This window comes from Pipra filicauda, unplaced genomic scaffold (genome assembly GCF_003945595.2).
Source record: "Pipra filicauda isolate LSUMZ 115617 unplaced genomic scaffold, ASM394559v2 scaffold71_size5581439_pilon, whole genome shotgun sequence".
NCBI lineage: Eukaryota > Metazoa > Chordata > Aves > Passeriformes > Pipridae > Pipra > Pipra filicauda.
Window position 1 is genome coordinate 1,977,266 of NW_024104887.1, and position 25,975 is coordinate 2,003,240.

General features: G+C 46.5%; 1 protein-coding gene across 1 annotated transcript in view; it reads left to right on the forward strand.

Annotated features, from left to right (window-relative positions):
• The window catches only part of MYBBP1A (MYB binding protein 1a), a 56,896-nt gene that overhangs the window by 4,221 nt on the left and 26,700 nt on the right, over window positions 1-25,975 (forward strand). Inside the window, exons 8-23 of the mRNA XM_027734472.2 lie at window positions 113-230; window positions 2,660-2,949; window positions 3,640-3,747; window positions 4,349-4,474; window positions 5,201-5,404; window positions 6,025-6,133; window positions 6,521-6,608; window positions 7,633-7,784; window positions 8,461-8,550; window positions 9,215-9,343; window positions 10,058-10,222; window positions 11,242-11,399; window positions 12,217-12,351; window positions 13,571-13,676; window positions 15,959-16,090; window positions 17,916-17,984. Of these exons, the coding sequence (XP_027590273.2) occupies window positions 113-230; window positions 2,660-2,949; window positions 3,640-3,747; window positions 4,349-4,474; window positions 5,201-5,404; window positions 6,025-6,133; window positions 6,521-6,608; window positions 7,633-7,784; window positions 8,461-8,550; window positions 9,215-9,343; window positions 10,058-10,222; window positions 11,242-11,399; window positions 12,217-12,351; window positions 13,571-13,676; window positions 15,959-16,090; window positions 17,916-17,984 (2,179 nt within the window). The remainder of the gene's footprint in view (window positions 1-112; window positions 231-2,659; window positions 2,950-3,639; window positions 3,748-4,348; window positions 4,475-5,200; window positions 5,405-6,024; window positions 6,134-6,520; window positions 6,609-7,632; window positions 7,785-8,460; window positions 8,551-9,214; window positions 9,344-10,057; window positions 10,223-11,241; window positions 11,400-12,216; window positions 12,352-13,570; window positions 13,677-15,958; window positions 16,091-17,915; window positions 17,985-25,975) is intronic.

The window sequence follows — 25,975 nt, forward strand, 5'->3', positions numbered from 1 at the left end:
CTTTCTCGACCCAGAATTTTTGGCTGCCCTACCACCCCCTCTCTGTCTTAGCCCTGTGTGTGGATTTACTGCTGTGCCTCAGCCTGAGGGAATCTGCTTTGTTCCCACCCAGTTACATGTGCTACCGGTTGCTGGGCAGTGCTCTCCCCGTGCTGTCCCTGGAGCAGCTGCAGGTGGTTCTCAAAGGGAAGGTGATGCTGCACTATGGAGAACACGTGATAGCAACTCAGGTAGGTCTTCTGAATGTGCTTGTGCTCAAGCTTGTCCTGAGCAGGAGTCGTCTCTTCCCCCCTCCTAGTTTCACATCATCCCGGATAAAAAAAGGTTTATGTCGTTTTAGACCTTGAACTCTTACTAAAAGCAAGGTTGTTGGATGACCACTGGTTGCAGTGGACTGAATATAATTGCAATATAATTGTAATTGTTTAATTGTAAGTTCCTTTTTTAAGGGTTTGGAAGCTGTTCAGCACTGCCCCACCTGCTTTCATTGCTGCTGCTGAGAAAGCTCTAGTGATGGAGGGAGCAGAGGAAGGGCAGCCCTCAGCATATTGACAGTGTCAGATGTCATCCTTTAGCAGTCCCTTTGATTTTGTGTGTCCAGAAGCTCCTTTTTGTCTGTCATTGTGCTGGGGGTTGCATGAACGTTTGAAGGCAAAGACAAAAAGGGACAACTCGTGCTTTTGTTTGTTAGTGCTTGTTTCCATAAGCACAGCTGAAGTTTAAGCACAACATTGATTTGGAATTGGATTTTGGAGCTCCTCTTCCTTCTTCCCTCCTGGGAAGCCTGGAAACAACACAGCCCTGCTATAAAGGGAGGAAGAATAAAAGGGGAATATTGATAAAACCAGGCTTTAGCTCAACTTTTTGTAGTAACATAATCCCAAACCTCCTCTGTGGGGCCCAACATCATTGCTGTCACTTGGGAGAAACAGGACTGTGCAGTCTTTCTCTTCTGGTACCAAAGCAGCAACAGATGTGTGGGTTTGCTCTGAAAGTAATGTTTACCGTGATGCCTCCCTGCATGGCCCGTATTTCTCCACTGACTTACTTGTTTTCCTGCTTCTTGCTTTTTATTCTCGTTGCACAGTGAATTAAGACTCTGTTCTTCTGTCAAAAAAATACATTCATTTAATTCCTGTCTGAAACGTGCAAATCCCCTGAGGACAGTGATTGACTGAGTGGAAGGAGAAACTCCTATTATTGTTGATGATGAGAAAATAGAAACTATCTTAGTTTGAATTTGGTTCTGGTTTTGTGGGTTTGTTTTGTTTTGTTCCTTGACAGGAGTTGTTTATTTCGGAACGCGAATACTGTTACCTTGTACTTCCTTATGGGATTCTGGTGGTTGTTGGAGGTGGAACTAGACAGAGCTTGAGCCTGATATTTACTGATAGTTATCCTCATGATTCCACTTTATCAACAGGGGAGCAAATCTACTTGTTTTGCTGTTGTTGAGAGGTGATTGATGAACCCCCTGTTGTGAGCTATTAGCCTGTTTACAACGTCTCTCCTGGAGTTTTTCTCCCAGTTTTCATATTGATGCACAGGTATTGAGTTCTCCAGCAGTGGAAGCAGGAGCTTATTAAGCTGTGTGCTCTGTGAGATTTCTTGCAGGGGTATTTATGTTATAATTGGATGGGTTTGTAGTTAATTACAAATTTATAGCCATTACTGTTTTTTGCTCCCACCAGGTCACTGTATTGGATGTGACACTAGACCAAACAAGTTGTTTTAGTAATTCACTAAAGATGGGTTGCAATTTTTAGTGAAATCACCTCTTTGAGGTTTCTCCAGTCATGCATTTGAACTTTTTTTTCAGAACAAATAGTGGGATTCAACACTGTGGGCTGTGAAAGACCATAAGGGAATGGGGGGTGTGGTGAGATGGGCCGTGTCCTGGTGGTCTGCATGCTGCTGGACAGTGCTCCAAGGCCAGCAGCCTGCCAGCTTTGTGCCTTGTGAGTCAGTGCAGGACTGAAGGTAGGACTTAGCACAAAACAGCCACACCTCAGAATATGGTTTTTAGGTTAAACATGTCAACTCCCCCTCATTTCAGAGTTCCTCAACACTTCTGAGGCTTCAGGGAGAGGAGGTGGCATTTGTTCTACCCCCTGTAGGTCAGCAGGCTCCAGGGCTGCTGGATGAGGCCAGAACTGATGGTGGGGAATTTCCACATCTAAGGAAAGTCCAGGGCAGATGATGTGAGAAACACCCTGGACTTTCACCCAAAATAAGAGCTGGTCCAGCCCACTGAAGCTTCGCTGTTTTGGAAGGTGCAAATTAAAGGGTTGGGGTTGGTACATGACAGGAATCTGTGGTTGCTCACAGTGGTTGCTCCTTTGAGAGGAAGACCATGAGCTGGAATTGATGGCCTACTATAAGCCTTAGGACAAATGTGCAGGCATGTGACTTTAATTTACTTACTGCTACCAAATTCTTTAAAGTGATTTACAAGAGAAGTGTCCAAGGCCAGGTTGGACAGGGCTTGGAGCAACCTGGTCTAGTGGAAGGTCTCCCTGCCCATGGCAGTGGGTGGAATGAGATGAGGTTTAAGGTCCCTTCAAACCCAGGCCATTCTGTGATTCTGTGATACGTCCTTACAGAGCCACTCAGGCTGAGTGTGAAGTTCCTAACCTGCTTGTTTGACTGTGTTTTTCAGCTTCCACAGGGATTTAAGTTTGCTGCAGAGATGGAAGGCTACATAGATAAATTCCTGAGTGACTGCGATGACCCGGAGAGGCAGCTGGCTGTGATGATGGGCTTCTCTACCCTTACCCATAAGGGGAAGCCAGTGTGGCTGAGTGCTTCCAGGGTAGTCAGACACCTGCAGGCAGTGGCCTTGCAAAAATACATCAGCTGGCTCAAAGATATGTTCCTCAGGCCAGACTTGGACTGTTGTTTGGACTTCTCATGTAACCGGCAAAAACAGAACCGGGAAAACGCAGCCGGGTGAGTGTGTGGGTGATGCACCTCCCTCCCTCTGCTCTGTGGTGACAGCAGTTGCCTGTGTGAAGTCTGGCTTGGACAGACAATGTTTGCTGGTTCCCTTGCCGTGAGTTGACAATTAGTGGTTATTTCCTCTGTCCCAGAGGGTTTAGCCCCAGCATCTGACTCTTTTGCTGGGATTCAATTCTGCAAATAGCAAACACAGTGAGAACCAGCCAGCCTGACCAAAGCAGGCTGGATCACCAAAAGAGCCTTTTCTCTTCTTTTTCTAGCCCTGACAACTGCCTTGGCAAAGATGTCCAGTAGCTTCCTCTTTCACTACAGCTTCTCAGGTCTTTGTAGAAACTGTGCCTCTCTTTTATCTGTGAATTTAAACTGACCTGAGTGCCAGTGTGTCTGTGTTACCTGTGCCTATAACCTCACTCCACTGACTGCTGCAGTTCTTGAAGAACTTTTTGCTCACCTGCAGTCCCTCAGTGTGTAAATAGACTGGTTTTTTACATAGTAAAAAGCAAACTTGGGAAGATTATATCTCCTGTAGTACCTGTTGCTCTCGTACTACATAATTGGCCATCTTTAGTGTAAAGCCTCTAAATATCTGAAAATCACCTCTTGCTGTAGTGGATTGTGTGGTTTGTGTTTATTTTGGGATAGTTTTCAAACTGCTGATTGTGTCCCCTTCCTTATTCCAAGAGCACAACACAAGATTGCTCGATGGAGAAGGTGGATCATGCACAGACTGGTGAACATCACTGAAAGTGCAACAAAAAAAGAAGAGAGCCTTGTGATGGACATTGCCAGGTGAGAGTGGTTTAAAGACACATGTGCTTGGGATAATTCTGTTCAGCTTGACAGCAGTATTCCAAGTAATGACACCACCAATCCCCATGACACCAAGCAAATTCAGTAGTGGAAATACTCCATAACATAAACCACTTTTGGCTGGGTTTTGTTTTCAAAATACCTTCTGCAAACTTGGAGTAACCTTTGTCATGAGTAGTTGGCACTTAAAATTACTTTAGTCCCATTTAAGTAAATTTTCCATTCCTACTTGCCTAAGCTGCTTGAAGATATTACTTGTAATATCAGGTCTTAATAAATATTTATCTGTCATTTAGAATGTCTTGGAGATTATGACCCAAATCTGACTATCTGAGTGTTGTGTGGCCTCAAGTGCTGGTGCTTCACTTTTGTGAAGTCCCAAGTATTTTTCTCTCTTCTCTCCCCTGTGTACCTCGAGGAAAGGGTCTTATTGTAAGTAGTGGCTTTTTTCACCATTTGGACTCCCTTGAATAAGATTATGGTGAATATGTGGCACTGTTTGGTTTGCACACAGGGTCTGGTGTTGCTTTGTGATGACCAAACTGAGTCTTCATTTTGTTCCTGTCACTGTCTATTCCAGGTTTTGCTTCTTCCATGCCTTCTTTGTTGCTAAGAAAAAGACTTCCCAGATAGGTGAGGCGAGTGTCCTTCCATCAGAGCCCCTGGATGAACAGGATCATACAGAGACAGAAAACTACTTCTTTGGGTAAGGATTTGCTTTGTGTGCTTTATGCCTGCAAATTTCTCTTTTTTTCCTGAGCATAAGATCAGCCTGGGAATGGCAGGGCAAAAGGTTTGGAATTGTAAGCTGCTACTGGAGCATTTCTTTGACTCCAACAGCCAGGGATGGCTTTTTTTAAGGAGGTCCTGGATGGATTTTTCAAAGGTCCATGTTTTGTTCATGGCAAGCCTGCTGAGTATCTGTGTGGTGATCAGGTGAATGTGGAGCTGAGCTCAGACTACTTTTCCCCATAAGATTTCCATGACCTTTGTTGCAAGCTGGAAGGAGAAGGAGCCCAGAGAGGTGGTGGGGTTATGCTGGTGAATGTTGGCTTTCTGTCTGTTCTGTGTGTGAGCTGCTGATGGCTCCACAGTCCTCCCCGTACTAAGGGAGATGGAATTGGTAATAATAGATGTTTTTAGCTGGGAGGGAAAGCAGAGGACATGGTGAGACACAGCATGGGAAAGAGCTGACAATAATAGTCCGTGTCCTTGGGGGCAGCAGATGTGCTTGGGACCACCAAGACCAGGAGCTTTGCACTGCTGAGCTTGGATACATGGGGAGGTTGAAACTTGGCCCTGTGAATCTGGGCTGCAGTGAGTGACCAGAGCTCTGGGATGAGAGTGCTGTGCTGGTGGGCATTATTTTGGAAAGTGGGAGAAGGCTGTCTGGTTCCTGTGACAGTAACATGCTGGCTGTTCTAATTTGCAGGTTACTTCAGACTTTGAACACCCTGCCTGTTTTGGGGGATACAGCAAAGGCTGCAGCCTTGAGGGAGAAGCACGTCCATGGTGTGACTGCAGATGGGAAGCTGTGGATCTTTCTCCTGGTTGAGTATGCCAACAAGCTGCTCTCCAGTGAGCATGTCAAAGCTGTGAAACCTTTTACCAAGGAACAGAGGGATATCTGGGAGAGGTGAGAGGCTTTGGAGGCTGACCAAGGTGGAAAAGCCCTAGTCTTGGTCTCTCTTCGGGCCAGTAAAAGAGAGATTGTTTTCTCTCATCCTCTCCTGTTCTGGCTGCTGTAGCAGAGCCATTTCACAGGCAGTGGCAGTTCTTTTTCTTTCCTTTGAGTATCCTGCACCAGTGGCTGGGTTTCAGAAGGCCTTTCTGTTTCTCATCACCACATTCCTTTCTTCCTGTTCCTTCTGTGTGTTAACTATGTGATAATCATGTCCTTTTTTATTTTTGCTTGTAGTCCCTCTCCAAACACAATTGTAACTCTGCTTAGCTTTTCTCCTAATAATGACTGTACAAACTTCTCAGTGACACTTTTCTGAGGTTCATTTTCCATAAAGGTCTAGGCCTTGGCTCTGGTATTAGGAATCAAGCCTGTGCCCAAGTGCAGTTTTTTATAAGCCACACTCAGTAAGATACTATTGTTGGGTTAAGGTTGTGTGCTGTAAGTATGTCCAGTTTCAATAAATTAAATATTAAGTACTCAAAACAGTACTACATGTCATGTTTTTAGTCTGAGTATAAGAGAAGATTTACTCTTGTAATTGTGAGAAACTCAAGAGAGCTTGCTTTCTTCAGAACACTTCAGTCTGTGAAGAATCTGCAGAAGAAGGAAAATAAGTCAGACAGTGCCAAAGTTGGTGCTTTCCAGCAGCTTCTGCTTTCGATGGCCATTCATCTTTTCAAGGTAAGACCTCTGAAGAATATTTCTGTGGTATAAAATGGGGTGATGGTTGGGCTTTCTGAACACTGAGCTGGAGGGTTTCTCTGTGTTTTTTTACAGACTCTGGCTTCTGTAAATGCGCAACTGGCAGCTATTAAACTGTGATTCTTATACTGACTGTAGACATGTAGGGGGCAAAGCTTGACCTGAGCATTAGTTTTGCCCTTGATTTGTTGCCGAGTGGAGCAATTTTTGCTTGATTTCATGTTTTCTTCTGCAAAACGGTTGAAGTGGCTGGTTGTAATATCTGTACCCATTTAGGGTGGTCCTTAGATTTGGAGTAAATTCCCTCTGTTGCTGGTGGTAGTGGGGAATTCTGAGAGTGTTTATTGTCTGCTTGTGATCAAACAGAATCAGCCTGAAACAGTGGATGTTCTGAGCGACCTCCTGAACTGCACAGAGAGAGCCTTCAGCAAAGAAGCCAAGAAGAAAAAGACTGGTGAGTCTTTCCTGCAAGAAAGAAAGGAAGTGGGATTGTTAGTGGTCTGTGAAAAGGCAGAAGATGGCAGTTCTGCATTAGTGATTCTGACTGCGTTTGTTCTGGCTTGATGCACGTACCCCCGGGAGAATCCCCTCTCCTTCGTTGTGTTTCCTTGCCTTTCTGAGTCTCTTGCTCCTCTCTGTCTGCACCCTCACTGGGTTGTGTTCCTGTGTGTTCTGGAAGGGATTGCTGAGCTCCACAGCTGGCCCTTGTTCAGATGAGCAGTGTCCAAGGTAGTTCTTGCTCTGCTCTGCCCAAGAACTTGACCAAAGTGGTGGATCTGTCCGAGCAAAGCTGTGGGCTCTCCTAATCCCTGGCAGGCCTGAAACATGATTATTTCACAGCTCAAGCTCTGGGCAAACTAAATGTGTCCTCTGTGTAGATACAACCTATTTGCTGATTGAGGCTGGTCCTTGTTTAGGGCCTCCAGAACCCCCAGGTTGGGACTTGACCAGGAAAGAACTTAGCTCGGTCTTTTGACTTCCTCTCTTGACTGTGGTGTTGTTCTCCTGAATTCCATCTAAATCAATTTGAGGGTACTGTAAAAATAAAAGCTCTAATTTTATGGTGGCTTGATTGTTTTTAGATCAGGATTCCCAAACTTCTGGACTAGTGGGCAAGTTTCAAATGCCATCGCTTTTCATGGGCTGCTGTGGCTCCTGATTTCATTGGAAACACTATATATTTTGCTGACTAGCTGCTGATTGCTTTAATGTGACTAAATAGGTGTCACACGACTTGCAGAACTGCTAATCTACGTAATGGTTCAACGAATAGTAGGTTTTGTTGCTTTGCAGTGGCCAGAAGACCATTTCAACCATGTTTCTCCCTCTGGTTTGTAGTCTTCTGGTCTGTGTTGCTGAGTGGGTACTTTTAAGAGTCAGCTAGAAGAACAATCTTTTTTTCTTCGGTGAATTTTTCTGTAGTTCCTTATTGATGTGCCAGAGCCCCTTCCTGTCATTGTTTGTTTGTTCCTGTGCAGACAACTCGGAGCCGGGATGGGTTGAGGTGATGGTGGAAATCCTTCTCTCCCTCCTTGCCCAGCCCAGCCTACTCTTAAGGCGGATTTCCAAGAGTGTTTTTGTGTGGATTTGCCCAAATCTGACCAAGAGAGGCTTGCAACTGATCCTGGATGTAAGTGAGGCACTAATAGGGCATTGTACTATTTGTCTGTCTTGTCCCTAACAGATGTACAAGCATGTCTCTGTTTTGGCATTGATTGTCTACTTGATTTTGAAAATGTCTGACAGCGTTTGCTACTGAATTCAAAAATACCTTAGAGACAGTTTTTGGGTTTTCTTTGTTCAGTTGTGGGTTTTTTATGGGAACCTGAGATCTGTGCTCTTTGGTGGTTTTAGGCTGAAGAAATTCCTGGGTCAGTTTATATAACTAGATTTTATATGTGAGTATAAATGGTAACAACCTTTTTCTAGGAAGGTTAATCTTAGAGGTGCTAAAAATAAGTGACACTAAAAGTCTGAATTGGTCATATCACTGAGTAAGGTGGGGTTTTCTGGGAGAGTAATAGTGTGGATTGCAAAGAGGGGCTGTCAGGTACTTTATGTGATATTAACCTAATACTTCATTTGTAACAAACCAAGATGTGCAATGTCACCAGCCCTCTTCAGTTTTCTCCACCTTTTTTGTAACTTGTATAAAGAACTTGGCATATTAACAAACAGAAAGTTAATGCCCTTATGTGCTGTTTCATTATTCAGCTGGTTTACTGTGCTGAAATCTGTGTCTGTTGCACACAAGAAACCTGTCAAAACAAAACACTGAAAACGCACAAGTCCCTTTTTTTTTGTAGGTTTTTGACCCAAACCAAGAGGAAAATGAAGAAAGTGCCGTCGTCGTGATGGAAGAATCGAACAAAAAGACCAAATTAGCGAAGGACACGGTAATTTTTGTACCATTGCCACTGACAAATACTCTTCAGATCTTCACTGTTTAAAAATCATACCTGATCCGTGGTGATGGACTTAATTGCATTTCTCTGTCTGAGGAAAAAGGCTGTTGCTCTATTGAAGTTCGTTTTAAAGGTGCAGCACATGGATGGCTTGTTGGAAGTGCACGTTTGAGTCTCTTGGGCTGCTGGTGTAGGTGTAGCTGGTTGAATAGATGGCTTTCAGAGAAGGATTGGCTTTCTCCCGGAATCAGCACAGGCCTCTCCTTTTTGCAGCCACAGTCTGAATTGTGGCTGTGATGCACAGCCAGCCGAATTCCAGGTCTCACGTTTTAAGAACCGCAGAGATTCCAGGCATAAAGCATTACAGGCATTAGCAGAGAGGAGAGAGTCAGATGGGGCTGTTACCTCAGATGTTCCTTGGAAGCTTCTCTTTGATACTTACTTAATATGACAGAGAAGTCTGTATTATGTTCTGCTTTTAGCTCTTGTGAAGACCTGTTATCCGATATCTGAGCTGTCTTTACTTGGATCTAAGGGCTGGAAGAAAGGCAGGGGGTAGGGGAGGCTCGAGGTTTTATTTGTGAACAGTGACACACTGAGAATGGAGTAGGGCTTGAGGAATGGTGGGGTCAGGAGATGAACTTCTCATCCTCAGGACGAGGAAGGGAGTGAGGACTCCTCGGATGAAGATGACACTGACAGTGGAGATGAGCAGGAGAACGAAGAAGTCGATGATGATTTTCGCAGTCAGCTGATGAATGTTCTGCAAGCGGGGAATGCACAGGTATGTTTTCACTGCCTACCTTGGTACAGATACCAGGAGGTTTGGGGTGGTGAAAGATGATCTAATAACCCACATCCTGTCTGAACTCGTGCAGTGACAGCCCTGGCAGCCATCTCTGTATGGCACTTGAAGCAGGAGGTCAAGACCTTTAAGTGAGCTGTGGGAATAAGTCACTTGTTCTTTTATTTATTGTTAAAATGTCCTGAGCACTTTAGCTTGTCTAGTCTAGCCTGACACAGCTTGTGCTCCTGCCTGTAATAAATGAGATTGATGTGAGCTGAAGCACTAAGATACTGTTCATGATGACTGCATTGGCTGGCCTGTGTGAAGGAGTGATCCCAGAAGGCCACTCTGGAGACTTCTTGAAGCAGCAGTAGAGTTTGGTTTAATGATTCTGATAAAGGCTGCAGACATACCAACATCTGAACCTCTTTACTGAAGAAGCAACAGCACAGAGGGTCTCAGGGTCAAAACCTCAGCCTCTTCCCTCTCCTGAATCCTTTAGTCTACCTGTTAGTGCTGTGCAGCCAGGGTTACCTGATGAGAAATACAAGCAGGATTTCTCATGGACCTGAGAATCTGTGTTCCCTTTGTTGTTCTGGGTTTTGAGGTATTTACATCCCTCCTTGAGTCTGGTCTTGGCTGTGGTTTTCTCTCCTCTGTCTTTCGAAGTACATGAGTTGACGTGTTGTTTTTGTATTCTAAAAACAAAAGGGTGGAGATGGGAGTGATGAAGAGCTGGATGATGAGGCTATGATGGCTCTTGACAAGAACATCTCAGCCCTTTTTGCGGAGCAGCAGAAACGGATCCAGGCAAAGAAGGATGAGAAAGACAAGATCAGGAAAGAGAAGATCCTACGGAGAGATTTCAAGACTAAGGTGGGAGAGATGTGTTTGATGTGAATACCTCTGGCTTAGCAGCACCTAAGTTGAAGCCTACAGCGTGCCATGAGCTACCTGACACTGAATAACTTGGTCATTTATGTATGTCATGAGCTCCTGGAGGCTGGGACTGGATTGTTCTGGCTTGGTACAACACCTGGCACAACACTGTTGTGGTCAGTGACTGGGGCTTCACAGGCCTTCTTCAAAAAAAAAAACAGTGCTGTGCTTTCAAAAAGTGGACCATGGTTGCCATTTGCTGATCTGAAATGCTTCAGTTTGTTAGATCCTTCCCCACCCCTCCCCAGTGGTGTCTGTTGGTTTTTGTAAACTGGGCAGGCTTGATGTTCCTTAGTGTGACCTGCATGAAATTCCTCGGGTAATTTTGCAACATAAGCTTTTTTTCTTTGGCTTGTTTTGTCGGTAAAATCAGGGGGATTGTGATGAACCCCCGGGTTGGTTTTGACTGTAATGCTGAGTTCAGGCCACCTGGTGTCAGCATGGACCACCTGGGATATTCCAGCATCCAGGGACAGCTCCAGCTGCTCCCAGACAGAAGTGTCTGCAGTCAGGTTAACCAAGGTGAAAGCTGAACAGTGGAGTGAGCCAGTGGCTTTACTGCACTTCCATGGATGCTGTTGTGTAAAAGGGCTGATTTTATGCAATGCACTGTGTGGGAGTCAAGAGGAGCTTGGAGTTGGTGCTAACAGAGACCTGTGCCAGGTAAGAGTGACTGCAGGTCTGGTCAGGTGACAGTGATTCTCATAACTGCTCTTTCTAGGTGGTGTCACTGCACAAAATAGAGCTGCAACCAGCAGACAACCTTTAATCTTTGGTTGCAAATTTTTAATTTTCAGTTTCTCATGCTCTAACAGGACAAATGATAGCAGAAGGTGTACAAATCTCAGGTGCAGATTGCTTTCTTCAGCCCATGCCAGTCTGAAGGTGCTCTGGGTAGATCCATCTTGTTTCCCTGCCTGCATTGGTTCTCATGCCAGTAACTCCCGTGTTTGCAGGTGCTGGATCTGATTGATGTGTTCCTGATGAAGCAAGCAGAGAACCCCTTGGTGTTTGATATCATTGAGCCCCTGCTTCAGTTGATTGAACAATGCATGAGCTCAGGCTCTGACAAGCAGGAGGTTGACTTCCTCCGGAAAACAGCCAGTATCTTCAAGTAAGTGTCCTTAGACTTCCAGATAATACACAATGGCTTTTCATCAACAGCACTGGTGTTGGTTGAACCCCAGGAGTTGGTCTTTCTAACAATGAAGGCAGTTGCTGTGTTTATAGGTTGTGTAGGATTAGATTATCAGCACCACACATACACACAATGCTTAGTCATAACCTGCAGGAAAGGAATTCGGATCTGGGGTTTCTAGGCTGAGGGACTTCAAGTGTCAGACCTGTCAAACCAGGTGGAAACCTCAAGAACAAACACTGGTACTGCAGGCATGGTGCCATGTCACTGAATATCTCCACAGGCCTCTGACCTCCGAGTCAGACCATGGAACAGCTCCCAAGGCTTAAAGAGTGGCTGAAGCAAAGCTCTCCACATGTTTTTATTGAGTGGAAATTCTCTGTTCATAGCCAGAAGTGAGGGATGATACCAGCTAAACAGACATAATGCCTGGTGTGTGTCATGAGTTGTCGTCTGTGCACCACTCCCTGACAACCTCACTGCTGCTCTAAAGCATTTTTAGTGCTGCTCTCTCCCCCCCGTTGAGAAACAGTTGTGAAGTAACGAGGTTTGAGGCACCCCCTTTGTGGGAGCTCTGAAGGAAAGTCAACTGTGGTGCCTAAATAGGTGCTTGAAGGTGAAGAGTAAGTGTCCTCATCCTTCTTGCCACAGCAGTGTGCTGCTCCCAGCTTACTGTTGTTGATGCTGTCACTCCCTGCGTGTTGGGTTTGTTTGATAAGGTGATGAGGGTTCCTGATCAGGTGTTCCCAGAGCTCTCTCTGTAGGTAATGGGTTTGTTTGTGGTGCCCTGCAGGAACTCGCTGTGCCGCAATAAGCAGTACTGCAAGAGAGTGGACACCCTGCAGGAACATGTGCACACCTTAGTGCAGAGGCTGGTGAAGAAAGCCTGCAAGCACACTGACTCTGCAGTGGCTCTCTATTACTTCAGGTGAGTGTCCTCCAGGAGCATCTCTGCTGGTGCTGTGAGCAGGTGTGATGTTGCACGTTAAAAAAGGTCTGAGAAGCGAGAGAATCCCTGAAGGCTTGGTGCCAGCATCTGTGTCTTACATGAGGACTAGTCAGTCCTGGCAGGCTCTGAAGCATTTTCAAACAGATGTCTGTTTTTTGGTGATCATCCTATATGGGCTCTGTAATACAGAAATGGTCTGATACAGCTTTGCTGGTGGTGGTGGTAAGCGCTTCCTTGAGGCTTCCTCTGGGAGTAATGCAGTGTGTGCCTTCAGTGGGGGATGAGGGTAATTTCTAGGCAACCTGTGATGATCACTCTGTCAATACAGTGTTTACTGTCTCCCTGATAGCTCAATGAGGACATTAATGATTATGAATCCTGACTGTACATATCAGTGTTCTCTCCTTTGTTGCCGAATACAGGAAAATGAAGATAAGCCAGATGTGTATTTGTTAGGAAACACAAGTGATCTTGCTGTTCCTTGGTGCAAATTGGAGTGCTATTTACCAGCAGGCTCTGTTGTGCCATGCAGGCAGTTTCAGGAGGACTTTCATACTCAGTCTGGGATTTCTCAACTCAGCTGTGTGTGCAGTGGGTACCGTGTTGCATGGTCAACCCAGTGCCATGGGGCAGTGTTGGCTCTCAGCACACCTGCCTCGAGGCTGTGCAGGAACTGTGGTACTTCTGGCAACACAGGGCTGTCTGTGTGTGCTGCATGGCTCCCTGACAGCTTCCCAGCAGTGGCAGTCCTGGGTGGAGCTGTGCCCAGTTCATTAATTTTCCAAAAGTAGCAGTGTCTCCCTGGTCTCCCAGTTGATGTGCCCCAGTTCTCCAGCACACAGCAGCCTGGGCTGAGAGGCTGCACTGCAGCACTGGCTGAGATGTGCAGGCTCCAAAATCCTGGGTGAATGCAGGAGTCCTCAAATGCCAGTCAAAAGCATGAGCTTGAGGAAACCAGGCTGATAGTAAGGATGTCTGACTGTGGTGATGGCTAATGAAACATGCAGCCTCCTAAGATTTATTTGTCTGTATGTCTGGCAAAAGTGGGTTAGACTGAGGGAGGGGGCTCTCTCAGGCTCTATAACCCTGTTTGTTATAGAATAAGCTGCCTGTGCTGCTTGGCCTCTGCCCTCAGGTGGCTTTGCAGTGGTGCTGTGGCACTGGGGTAACTGATATGTTCTCTCCTTTTCTTTTTTAGTGCCTCATTATACCTGCTCAAAGTGTTGAAAGGAAACACGTCATCAGCTGTTCCTCCCCCTCAGCCAGAGAAGCAGAGCGACAGCAGAGCGAAGCAGGAGTGTCAGGTAGGCCGTGAGGCTGCTCCTGAGGATTTGTTTTTTGCCAGTAAAGTTGCGTGGCCTGATTTTGCTGAGTGGGCCTTGCTTGTTCAGTGTTCCTGGGCCTGCTGCCTGCAGGTACCTGTCTACATGATTTCCATAAAGCTGAGTTCCTTATCCCCTTCTGGCCCTCACCCTCCTGCCTTTCAGTGCCTGCTTGCCCATAGCCACCGAGGCTGCTGATGCCCAGTGGATCCAGGTTAATGGCTGAAGAAACCTGATGTGTATTTGTGCTGCTCTCCTCCCTGATTTGCTGTTTTTTCCATTAACCTCTTGGCAGTCACTCTGAGTTCTTGTCCAGAGGAGCAGAGAGGCACAGGACAGTGGTGGATGAGAGTGAACTCCTGTCTCCCTGAGGTTTGGGCTGAGTTATATCTGGGTGAAGAGCATGTGGAGCAGCCCTGATTTCAGTGGTAGTTGTTTGCAAGGAGACTCTTCCTCTGGTTGTGGCCACTACTCGGGGAGCCTTAATGCCTGGTCCCCTATCACCTACTGTCTCTGCTGCACTTCACAGGTCTCAGAGCATAGTGACCCTTTATACTGTGCAGCCCACTGCAGTCACCTCCACTGGAAACCCAGCAAAGTAGTGTTTCACCAGCTGACCTGCTACTTGCCTCTGAACCTCTCAAATTGAGTGCAGGAATTAATGCCTTAATCCTGTTGACATCTTGTGGGGGAGAAAAACAAACAGGGCTACCTCATGCCAGGGGAGGGCCTGGAAATCACACACACTGAGGTATTATTGGAGGCTGAAAAGACAGCCAGTGTTTCTAGGGCTTAGCGAGAGGCTGAGAGTGTTAATCCAAGCAGTTCTTGTGCTGTGCTGGGCCTTTCTGGAAACAAAGTGGGAGATCTGTGGGGAATGTAAACAATGTACTTGATGTTGAGGCTGGAGTGAGACGTGCTCCACAGCATCCTTGTGCAGCTTCACAGGGAAGGCTCTTATTCCTGCGGGAGCAGAGCTGTGGTCCTGTCCAGGCAAGGACAGAGCCAGCAGCTGATGTCTGAGGGAAATGACAGTTCAGTTTGTGTGATGTTGCTGGTGCTGACATTGTGTTGAGGCCAGGAAGGTTTTGCAGTGGGGGACCAGAGACAAAGGTGTGGTGTGTTTCCAGTGAGCTGTGCTTTGTGAGCATAATTTGGAGCTTTTCAATAATCAGGAAAGTGGAACTAGAGCAGAGCTTAGGGTGCACTGGCCCAATTTATGGAAAAACTGGCCCAATTTATGGAAAAATTGTAGAAGAATTTTTTCGTGGTAAACATATGCATGGCAGGAGGAATCAGTTTTTTCCCCTACAGATGTGTCTGTCAAACAAATGCTAAGTAGAGACAGTCAGTTAGGAAACTGAGGTCACATGCTTCAAGATCCATCAGCCCTGTCCCACTTTAGCCTGTGTTCAGCTGCAGTAGCACTGGGAGTTTGACCTGAGAACAGGACACCACATTAACTTGCCATGGGGCCATGGAAAAATTCCTTGGGCACAGGTTCACAAAAGGCCCATCCACTGTTGTGAAAATCACAGCTTTGGGAAGATCTTTCTTCCCAAAGAGCTGTAGCTTCCCTGGCAATATGAGGTCAGGAACGCTGGAATGTGATGCTCCACACTCGGGTCTTTATTCACTCCTGTGTTTGGTTAGATCCACATAGCCTGTGCAGGTCTTGGCTGTTGGCTGTGTTTGGGATCCTTGTTCCCCACCAGAGGGAGATATTGGAGCATGGACAGTGTCCTGGGATTGCTGGATCCCTGATCGCAGCTAGAGCTTGTCTGCTGAGTCCCTGGGAGTCCTGGACATAGCTCCAAGTGTGTGGAGATCTAGATACCCACATACACTAATATCTACAGGTCCCAATAGCTCCCCAGCTGAGAACACCCTGTGCACAGCCCAGCCCAGCTGCTGCAGGATGGTCTGGGAGTGCTCTGTGAGCCTCGTGTGTTAGACATGCCCAGCACAAACCTAGAGCACAGCCCCCACGCTACCCTACCTGCACTGTGTGTAGTCTTACTAGAAAGCTGTGCTGCCCTTCACTGACACAGTCATACTGCTGGTGGTGCTTGGGAGAGCACGTTTGGGGCCCACTTGGTTGTTCCTTCATGGTTCTGTGTCGTGTCTCGTAGGCCTCTGTGATATAAACTATCCAAGAACAGTTGTCGGAAAAATCTCTGTGCACTGATAAAAATGCATTTCTTCATTGCTAGTGGTTCATCCTTGTGTTTCACTGGGAATGTTCTTGTGATTTTTCCCCATAGCTGTTGAACCCAGGCTGTTTGGATGTGAAGAGGGTGGCTGTTACCTACCGCCAGGCACTGACCCAGTTCTTGAGCAAACGGAACAGTCCCCTCACGTGCTCCATGTTCCATGATCTCTTCAAACGCTTCCCGGTAGGTCTTGCTGACTTGTGTGCTGACTGACTTCTGCTGGCTGTGCTTGTAATTCTGGGGGAAGTAGGGAGAGAAACTTCTCTACTGTACTGTGGGCTTTTAAACTGCTGTGAGGCTTTAGTGGATCTTCACCTGCTCAGACTCTTAATACTGCGTGTTTTAACAGCAGCACTGCAGAAGGCCAGGATCTCATTTATAGTTTGGACTGGGATTCTGCAAGGAGAATGCAGGTGAACAGAAAGCTGCTCTTTAAAGCATAGCATAAGAAGCTCTAATTTTTTACCAATATTCAGGACAACGTGGATGAACAAATTTTGCACCAAGGCAAAATGGGCCAGCTTGTTCAAACAGCCAGTGTAGCTCCTGTCCAGCTCTGCTCTGTCTGCATGCTCAGTTTCTCAGTTTTCTTCCAAGAAGGCTGAGGAGTGTAGAGACTAATTGGAATCTAATCTGCAAGCTGGATGTTCAGACAGTGTCAGTGTCTGAAACGTTTGAGGTATTTCCTGCAAACTTGACCCATGCCCAGGGCTGGTCTGCACTATGAGGACAGCCAGTTTTTAAGAAACAGGCCTTGGGCCTGAATGTCCTACAGTCCTTCAGGGATTTTTAGGTCAGAGTGAGCCAGAGGCAGTTGCCAGAAGCCCTTTCTCAAAACCTTTTAGGATTATGTCTGAGTGAGGTGGGAGGAGATGCAGGTTTGTGTAACTGAGGGAAGATGCTTTCAGAGTCTGAGGGAATCCATCCAGGACAGAATTCTTCTGCTTACCGGGTTTCTTAGGACACCAGCCCACAATGCCACCCATGTAAGTTTGTGAAATGGGGGAAGGGCAGGGTTGGGTGCTGCCCACATGGACAGCAAGCTTAAGATCCCATGTGACTGTTCCTTGAAGAAATGTCTTTTAAAATCACTACATCCACACATCTTTGAAATACCGCCAGGGACGGTGACTCAGCCACTTCCCTGGGGAGTCTGTTCCAATGCCTGACAACCCTTTCAGTGAAGCAATTCCCCAATATCCAGCCTAAACTCCCTGGCACAGCTTGAACCCGTTTCTTCTTGTCCTTGTTCCCTGGGAGCAGAGCCTGACCCCTCCTGGCTCCACCCTCCTGTCAAGGACTTGGAGGGAGGGAGAAAGTCCCCCTGAGCCTCTTTTTCTCCAGGCTGAGCCCCCCCAGCTCCTTCAGCTCCTCCTCAGACTTGTGCTCCAGACCCTTCCCCAGCTCTGTTCCCTTCTCTGGACACACTCCAGCACTAGAATGTCTTTCTTGTCATGAGGGGCCCAAACCCAACCCCAGGATTCAAGGTGTGGCCTCAGCAGTGAGTACAGGAGGATGATTACTGCTCTTGTCCTATCATAAAGGAACAACTTTGGGATAGATAACCTGTCTCCAGGGAGGCTTTCCTCCTGACACAGTTGTTTCTGGCCACTGTAGTGAGCTGTTTTAGGTGTTTACCAGACACTGAGGTTCTCTAGTCTAACTTGGCATCCTCTCCTTTGCCTGGGACTGTGCACAAAGTGAACTGACACTGCATAAAGTGTCAGGCAGATGCAGACTTTAGTCATCACCAGGCAGAACACAGGAGGTGAAATACTCGCCTCATTTTTCCAAGTGAAGACTTTTGCTGCTGATTTTTGTTGTGATCAAGATTTCTCCCAGGGCTGGTGTGAGCAAAGCTGTTAATTTTCTTATAAGCTGTTGCTGATCTCTTTCTCGTGGCGTTTTCTTCTTACTCAAGAAGCTGTGTAAAATATAGACTGTTTTACTTGAAAAACAAACCTGTCTGTCAGCAAACCATTAATAAGAGACTCTGTCTTTGTTGCAGATCATGTGTAAGCCATTAGTAGACACTCTTGTCGAGTTTATCACAGCGGCAGCCAGGCAACATCAGCAGGTAAGAACAAAAGTAAACACACAAAGCTGTATTAAACAGTCAATCAGAGGAGTCACTTCATCATGGCAGCTCAGATGGTTCTTAATATGCTTATTATACGTCTCTAGGGCTGCCCAGTTTTGGAAGTGGCTTCCATGGGGGGAGGAACTTTGGCAAATACTGCCTTGCTGCTTCAGGTGTGTGACTGAAGTTGTGGAAGTGCCTTATATATTTACAGTCACGGGGGTCCTTTGGTAGCACCTCCTTTCAGAACCGCCTGTTGAGGCCTGATTGTGGTGGGGGTTGACTCCAGTTGCTTATTCCTTGATTACTTCCTTCTTGGGAAGGTGTTCCTCTGTGTAAATGGAGCATGTTGTAATCCCTGCCTCCCCGTGCTACCCCGAGGTCAGGTTCCGTGGCCTGGCCTGTGCCTTGCCAGCTGTCCTGCATTTTCTAGGCCATGTGCTGCTGTGTTTAGTTTAAAACCACCTGTACCACAAATCTGATTTTTGATGGTTGATTGCGTGTGCCTGACTAACACAAAATTAGTGGAGCCTTATCAATAAAACATTGCAGGGTGAGTGCACAGCTCAGTGTTGCCGGAGCAGGGAATGAGGCCTGTCTGGATTTTCCCTGCAGTGGGGGGGCCTTTTACACAGTTAATAACCAAAACCCCTTTAGGCCAGTAGCACTGTCTCACACTTTCCCACCCCCCAGCTGTACCCTGTGTCTGTCCCCTGCAGAAGTGCATCCTGGATTGATCTTTCTGTTTCATAAATAGCTGTTTTATTGTTTCTGACCATTGGAGGGAATGTGAAGGGGTAGGTATGTGTTTACAGTGAGGCTGCTTTACATTGTCAGTGTAAATTGCATTTTAGACTGTTTTACCCAACAGGAATGGCTTTGATTTAAAGGGAAAAAAAGGAGTGAATTAAGCTATTAATAATTTCAGTGGATAGAAATAAGGATGTGTTACACAAATAACAAACAAATTAATTGTAAGGCACATAATTGATCCCATCCTCAAGAGACCAGAAGAGCATCCTAAGCAGACAGCTTCATTATGTGGGTATCTTTGCTTCTCCACAGGGAACAGCATTGTCCTTCTTCCAGGGCTTCCACAGTTATCTGCTCAAGCTTTGTTTGCAGAACCTGTTTATCTGTGGGTGGGAGGAGTAGGGGAGGACGTGTGGTGTGTGTGGGAGCTGGGTACAGAACATGGATATACTGCTGTTCAAACAGGCAGGGTGGAGGGTGAGCTCTGCAAAGCCTGTGGAGCCTGGAGTTGCAGCTCTACATTTCTTGCACACTGCTTCCTTTTCAGGAATTCTGGCTTCCTGTTGTCAAATGTGTGATTTGACAGGTCTTCAGTTAAATTTTCCTACTGATTCTCAGTGCAAATGTGCTTTGGTGGTATCCCAAAGGGTAGGGTAGGACTCAGGCTAGGTGGGTGTATGTGGCAAAGAGGTGTGGGTAAAGCAGGGGGATAACTTCTCCCTGGCAGCCTCCGGAGGAATGAGGTGGAGAGACTCAGCTACCAGAAGGGCTGTCCTAACTCAGAGTCCTGAAGACACCAAAGATCTCATGATACCCTGAATTTGGCCAGCCCTGATGGCTGAGGGGCAAGTGGGCTAGTCTCCCATTGTCAGCCCTGAATATTGGCTTCTGGTCATTAAAGTAGCTTAGTCCCAGGGACAGGAGGTTTAATGTCCCTTCTTACAGTCCTGTTATTAGTGCTGATCGTTCTGGCTGTGCCTGCTGCATCTGTATGGACAGCTAATCCCACTGTGATCCTGACTTGGCTCTGCAGATCCCTTTGGCAGGGTGTCCTTGGGGCCGTGCCGGGTGGGGAGAGCCGTGCTCTGCACGGGGAGGTGGAGGCTCAGCTCTGGGCAGGTGTCTCCTGTTGGCCTGGTTATGAACCCTGGGGCTGCTGGCCACTGTCCCAGCCAGCCTGGGGGAGAAGGAGATGCACCTTCAGGTTGTTTAGGTAGTTAGGAGCAAAAAGAAAAGCGGTTCATGAAGAAGATGTAAGGGGGGTGTTCCTTCCTCCTCACCCCATATACCTGGGCTTTGTGGGAGCAGCATGGAGTCAGGGGGTCTTGGTTACATCTCCTCTCAGCCAGACTGGTCCCTAAGTTTTTAGGGCTTTTAAGGCAAGATCTTGTGGTCACTGGCATACCTGCCCAGCTTCTACTTCAGGGGGCTGTGCTCTTGCTGGGGCCTCTAGTACAAAGTCAAACTTGATCACTGAGTGATCACCCTGGACAGCTTGGCTGAGGCGATTTGCAGAGCACAGTGTACAGCGAGGCCCAGACCTGCCTGGGCTCTTGTTAAGAAGTTGCAAACCTGAACTGTATGTGCAACGTTGTTCCTGTGCCTTCTGTTGTTGGCTGCTGCAGGTCTGTCAAACTCAATTTCTGGGCAATTGTAACTGAGAGAGGCTCCTCTAGGAAATGCAGGAGCTGTTCAGATGCTGCTCAGCTGGCACAGGCTTGGAGAGAAGCAGTCTGGCCTCTCCAGCCCCAGCTGTTTGTCCTGGCCCTGGGGACCTCACTGTCTGCCTGCTGCCCAGGTGTTCGTGCATTGACGTCACAAAATGGTCACAAGGATGATTTGGCTGAAAACTTAACCTTCCTCTGTCACACATACTTCCCCCCCCACACCTTTTGCTGTGTTAAAGTTAACTTTAATCAATTCACTGGTCTTGCTCAGGGCACAGGGATAGTCAGTTCAGGGCAGGAGTGGCTGGGTGAAAGCTGTGATTTATTTCTTCAGAGGCAATGCTCATTAACGTGAAATTGTGGCTTCTGTGAAGTCAGTGCGAGAATATTGGAAAGCAGAGGTTGCCTGTGGACTCTTGGTTGTCGCTGTTGACTTTGGCAACTGGGTCCTGCACTGCTGCAGCCTTTCTGTGCATCCTGTCTCCCTCAGCTGCTCACCTCTAGAACCTGGAGAACATCAAACCCTCAGCAGCAGCGCTGTGCCTGTAAAGACAGAGGCGTTTGTAGCTATTGGTGGATGGGTGTTGCAGGTTTTTCTGGGAGGTGCATTTCTTTGGCCTGGGTGATTGCTGCAGAGAAGGGTATTTTGGAGATATCCAAAGGGTGTATCTTGATGCAGAACTTTGAAAAAAGGAAGCTTTAGCATAAAAACTTTACATAGTGTGACTGACACGGTCAGCCCTTTCCCTCTGCCACTGCTCCTACGTGCCTAAAGCAGCTGGGAGGTTGTTCAGCTCCATGTTGAAGTTAATTTGTGAGATAAAACGAACAGCACTTTGAGGGGTGAGAGCTCTTAAGGCAGTTTTAAGTGTGGCTCCCAGTGTTTGGGTTGGTATGTTTTCTTAGCACTAAGCTCAACCTGTATAACAAGTTTTAAACTGGAAAGGTGAATTTGCAATGGTCTTCCTGAGACCGAACAGGAGACTGAAGCTTGTGCACGTGGCCAAGTTCTGCTCCTCTGATTTTACTCCTGGAGCTCAGATACCTGCAGGAGACAGTAATAGGGAAGTTTCCCTGGAAAAGGAAAGAGGTGGAGAGATTGGTGTCATTTGTGAGTGGGGGAACAGAGGCAAGGAGTGCTTGACCAGGGAAGGGGGGTTGTCATCCCACACTGAATTCATTTAGTACCCGTTTAAACCTATATATCAGAAGCTACAAGGTGAGGATCTGTGTGACAATGGACCTGCAAAACCACCTTGTTTCAGGCAGCTCATGCATCTGAGCTGGACTTCTCACCTCTTGTGAGACCACAATGACTTCAGGACTCCATGAATCATATTCTGCCACTTCAGATGCCCTGTGACCCTGGCAGCTCTGAATGCCCAGTGTTACCTGTTGGCTGGCCTGGTTTCAAACTCTGCATTTTTTGAAGTGTGGAGCTCAAGTCCCAGACATGCCTCTGTGTAAGTTAAAATGCTTCAGGGTTTAAAAAAATGAACATACTAATGTTTGGATGTCATTCATTTATTGAACTGAGAAACCTGGTGGGGTTTGTGGCAATCTAGGGCGGTTTGTTTTTTTTTTAATTTGGTTTGTGTTTTTTTTTTCTTTCCTTTTGTTTTTTTTTTCTACAGTAGCTGTCAGGATCTTTTTCTCAAACTCTTTTTGATCCTTGCCTTTCCATATGTATAAGTTAAACCACACTTGAATTTATACAAACTCAGACTTATAACTTAAAGCTGCACTGTCTTCTCAGAGTCTGGCCTGCCTCCTGACTGCCTTGTGTCCTTGCACTGTTGTCTACTTAAAAAGAAGTGACTAGAAACTATTTGAAATCACTCGATTGTAAGCAGCTGCTGTGAAGCTTTTCAAGAGGACCTTTAGTGTGGGGGACGTGCTACAAGTTAAAGTAAAAAAAAAAAAAGAAAGAAGGTGGTAAAGAATGACAGTTTTGTGCAATCTAATCCAGGATGTGGTTCTGTGGACTGAGGTCCTGAGAATCTGACCTTGTCCTTGCTGTAATGGCCAGCAGGAATGTCTTCAGTGGTAGGAAAATGGAGCCAGTGCACACATCACAACCTTTTGGTACATACAGGCAGATCTGAGAGCTTTCTCTTACCAGCAAGGTGCTCACACCTGAGTAGAGTGTAGCTGACATTTCTAGAATGCAGCACCCACACATATTCCTGCACACACAGGGGTGCTCGGAGTGGCTCAGGTACCAAGGACAGCTGGGGATGAGAGTCCTCAGAGATGAGACTGGTGTGGGAAAAATGGAACCTGTGTTATCCCTTTGGGTTGTCCTGTTGCTAATGAGCTGTGATAAGTGTCTGGCACAGATGATCCCATTGGCAGTGCAAAGCCTTGCAATTAGCCAGCAGAACGTGTGTGGTGCTCACAGGTGGGGGAGGCTTGTGCTGTTTCCTTGACAAAGGATGTTGCTGTCAGCCACGTCTTCCACAAGCACTAAACACATTCTCTCAAATTCTGTTTGGAAAAAAAAGTGTATGTGAACTTGTCCTCACTTCCTCCTTTCTTAATTCAATTCATTCTTACTACTGCAATTGTTTTTCAAGAGTCCTTGACCTTCAAATTACTTCCCTGTGCCTTGTTTCAGTGGGTGCAGCGTCGCTTTTTTCAATATGCACAAAAGCTTGGTTTTTTGGTTTGTGCTGATGGAGCATAAACCAGGGATCAAGATGTGTTTAATTTAATGATTATTGTGTGACTCAGCTACATACCAGAACCCTCCTGAGCCTTAGGTGAGGAATGTCTTCCTGGTTTATTTTTAGCTGTATCGGTCTGATGAGCAGAGCTACAGTAACATCTAATTCTGTAATTGTGCAGTTCTGGGCTGTCCCTCTGGTGCTGTTGCAGCACAAATGCCTGCACTGGTAGTTGTGGTGAGGTTCTGTCTGCAGTGCCCCCCCATTCTCATACATGAGGACTGGATGAGTCCATGAACTCATGCTTCTACCCTAAAAACTCCCTCTGCGAGTCTGAGGATCAGGTGAAGAGGGAAAATGTGGGGCTGGTTACATTGCAGTACCCAGTTCACATCTGATGCAGGATCCTTCAGGCAAGGGCATATCCACCTGCCAGCTCCAAACTGGAAACAGGCTGAAGCACAGCCTCTCTGGAAGCCTGGCCTGGAACAACCGTGCTGTTCCCTGAGAAGTCCAGCTTTTGTTGGCCAGTGGTATTGGAACCAGTTTGGAAAGGAGAACTGGTAAATGAAACACCACTGCTACCAGGAGTACGGTGGTGTCCCCATCTCGCTTGTGGCAGACACTTAAACCTCTTCTACTGTAACTTCTTCCTAGGATTTACCAAATGATTTGATATCTGTCCCTTGTTCTTTTCCTTTGGGAAAGGCACTGGCAATGTGCACATCAACACAATTGCTAAGAGCCTCTGCAATTACTTTGGCACTGTGGTCACACATCAGTTTGAATACATTCCTGTCTTCTTATTTACATTCAGAGCTATATTGATTGAGGATGTTGCAGTAGCTGGGAGCATAATGAGGCTGTATTTGTCCATCAAGTGAGTTTATTTTCTGTGATTTGGCTGGAACTCTGCAGAGCTGATGTAAGTGCAGAGCTGTCATGAAACGAATAAAAGTCATTTTACTTAGTGTGGAGATGAGAATGGGCACTGAGACAGAGTTCAAAATGTCATCTTATGTCATATAGATTCATTAGTATTTCAGAATGTGTTTTTATAAAGCTGTCTGTGACAAGGAACCCTTTAAGATCTATCTAATAGAGAGTGTATTTTAGGTAAGTTGCTAATTAATCTTGGTGCTTTGGCAGTCTCCCCGAAGGGATCAAACATATATAGACATAATTTTACAGAACTGAAACAGGTCTGTGCCAAAGCTGCCATCACCACAAGAGTAAAATATGATCCCAGAGTCCTGCCAGAGAGGTCTTGGCTGGTTGACAGTTACTCTTCTGAACAGTTTATGTTCTGTGTAAATATCTAAGTTAAAAAGTAATTAAACTTTAATACAGCAAGAGCAGTAAAGGCACTGCAGAGCCTCAGAAGCCAGCACCCCTCTGTGTGTGTGTTTGGGAGTATTTCACCTCATGCTGGGATAGATGAATGGATCCCTGCCTGCGTGCTCACGGACAGCTCCCAGCAGGTGGTAGAGGAAGAACTTGTTGTGGAACATTTTGCATAAGCTGTTACTAATAACGAAGCAAAATAAACCTCCCCAGATAAGAACTGGCCGCATTTCAGCTCCTTTGCATCAGGAATGACCCCCGGGGCAGCTGGTGGTAGTGGAGCAACATGCCATGAGTGAAAGGCAGCGTTCCTTTGGAGAATCCTCCATCCCTCGGCAGAGGTGGGACACCCTGTGCCTGTGTCCCCCACACAGTCTCCCTGGGGAGGGCTCATCCCAGGGCCCAGTTTTGCTGAGCAGACCTTCAGAGGGTGAGTTGTGCACAGGCAGTGAGATCTTCCCACACAGTGCAGTGCTGGAGCAGCTGCTGCCTGCAGACTTCACCCTTTCCATCTTCCTCGGTTCAGAATGCGCCCTCTCCTCCGGGAAGAGAAATCATCTGCAGCTGGAAAATCTGTGCCAAACTGACATGCTTTGGCTCCAGTCAGTGTCCTGTTCCTGTTTTTGTTTTGTGTAAGGTTATGGTCAAGGAGAGCCCCTGTTTTGCAAGGTGAGGCTGAACTATGGGTGGGCTCTCGAGCATTTTTGAGCTATTTCATCACAAGCCAGCAAAGCCCTGTGACATGAACTAGCTCTGGGTATGTAAACTGTCCTTCTGAAGTCGAAGGGGAAGCTGTTGAATGTTTAAGTGCTTTGCTGGGTCAGGGCCAGGTTGCTCTACATTTTTGTGCAGAGATTTTTCATTCCCTTTAGGATGGTTGTGGATTTGGAATATTGCATCCTAACCTTTCTTTTTTGAGAACGTCTCTTGCATTGGGATTGCTCAAAGAAACCATTTCCTTTGGTGAGCTGGAGGACATTGACAGCATCTACAAATAGTCCCTGATGGTCTTTGGAAAGGTGTCTGATGCCACAGCAGAACGTGTCTCCCCGATGAACTGCTTTCTAAGCCATGTTTCTCTCACTTGTGTGAGATGATGGAAAATTTAAAAAGGTCTGTTTAAATTTTTCAGGTTCTTCTGAACTGCATTTAGTTGAAAACCTCATGGCATGAGTTTTCACTTGTATTTGCACTGAGAACTTTGTGTGCTCGTGGTGTGTTTCACTTGAACGTGGGACCCCTGTCACTGAGCCTGCAGGGTCTCTTGGGAGCATTGTGCACCTTGTGAGGTGTTTGCTTGTTTAATTTTTCCTTCCTATAGTTTTTTTTTTTGTTGTATTTTTTTGGTGCTTTTTAATGGCCTCTGTGTCTTTTACCAAGAATGTCTAGCAGACAAATGCCTGCATTGCCCACAAACAAATCCATAGTGATACCAGGCATTAATTGACTGGCACAGAGAAGCTGCCCTGTTATCAGTCCCAGTCTTTATATTCCACCATACTCAGTGCAGCACAGACAGAACATGAAAAAGCTCCTGCTTGCCTCTTTATTCTGATGC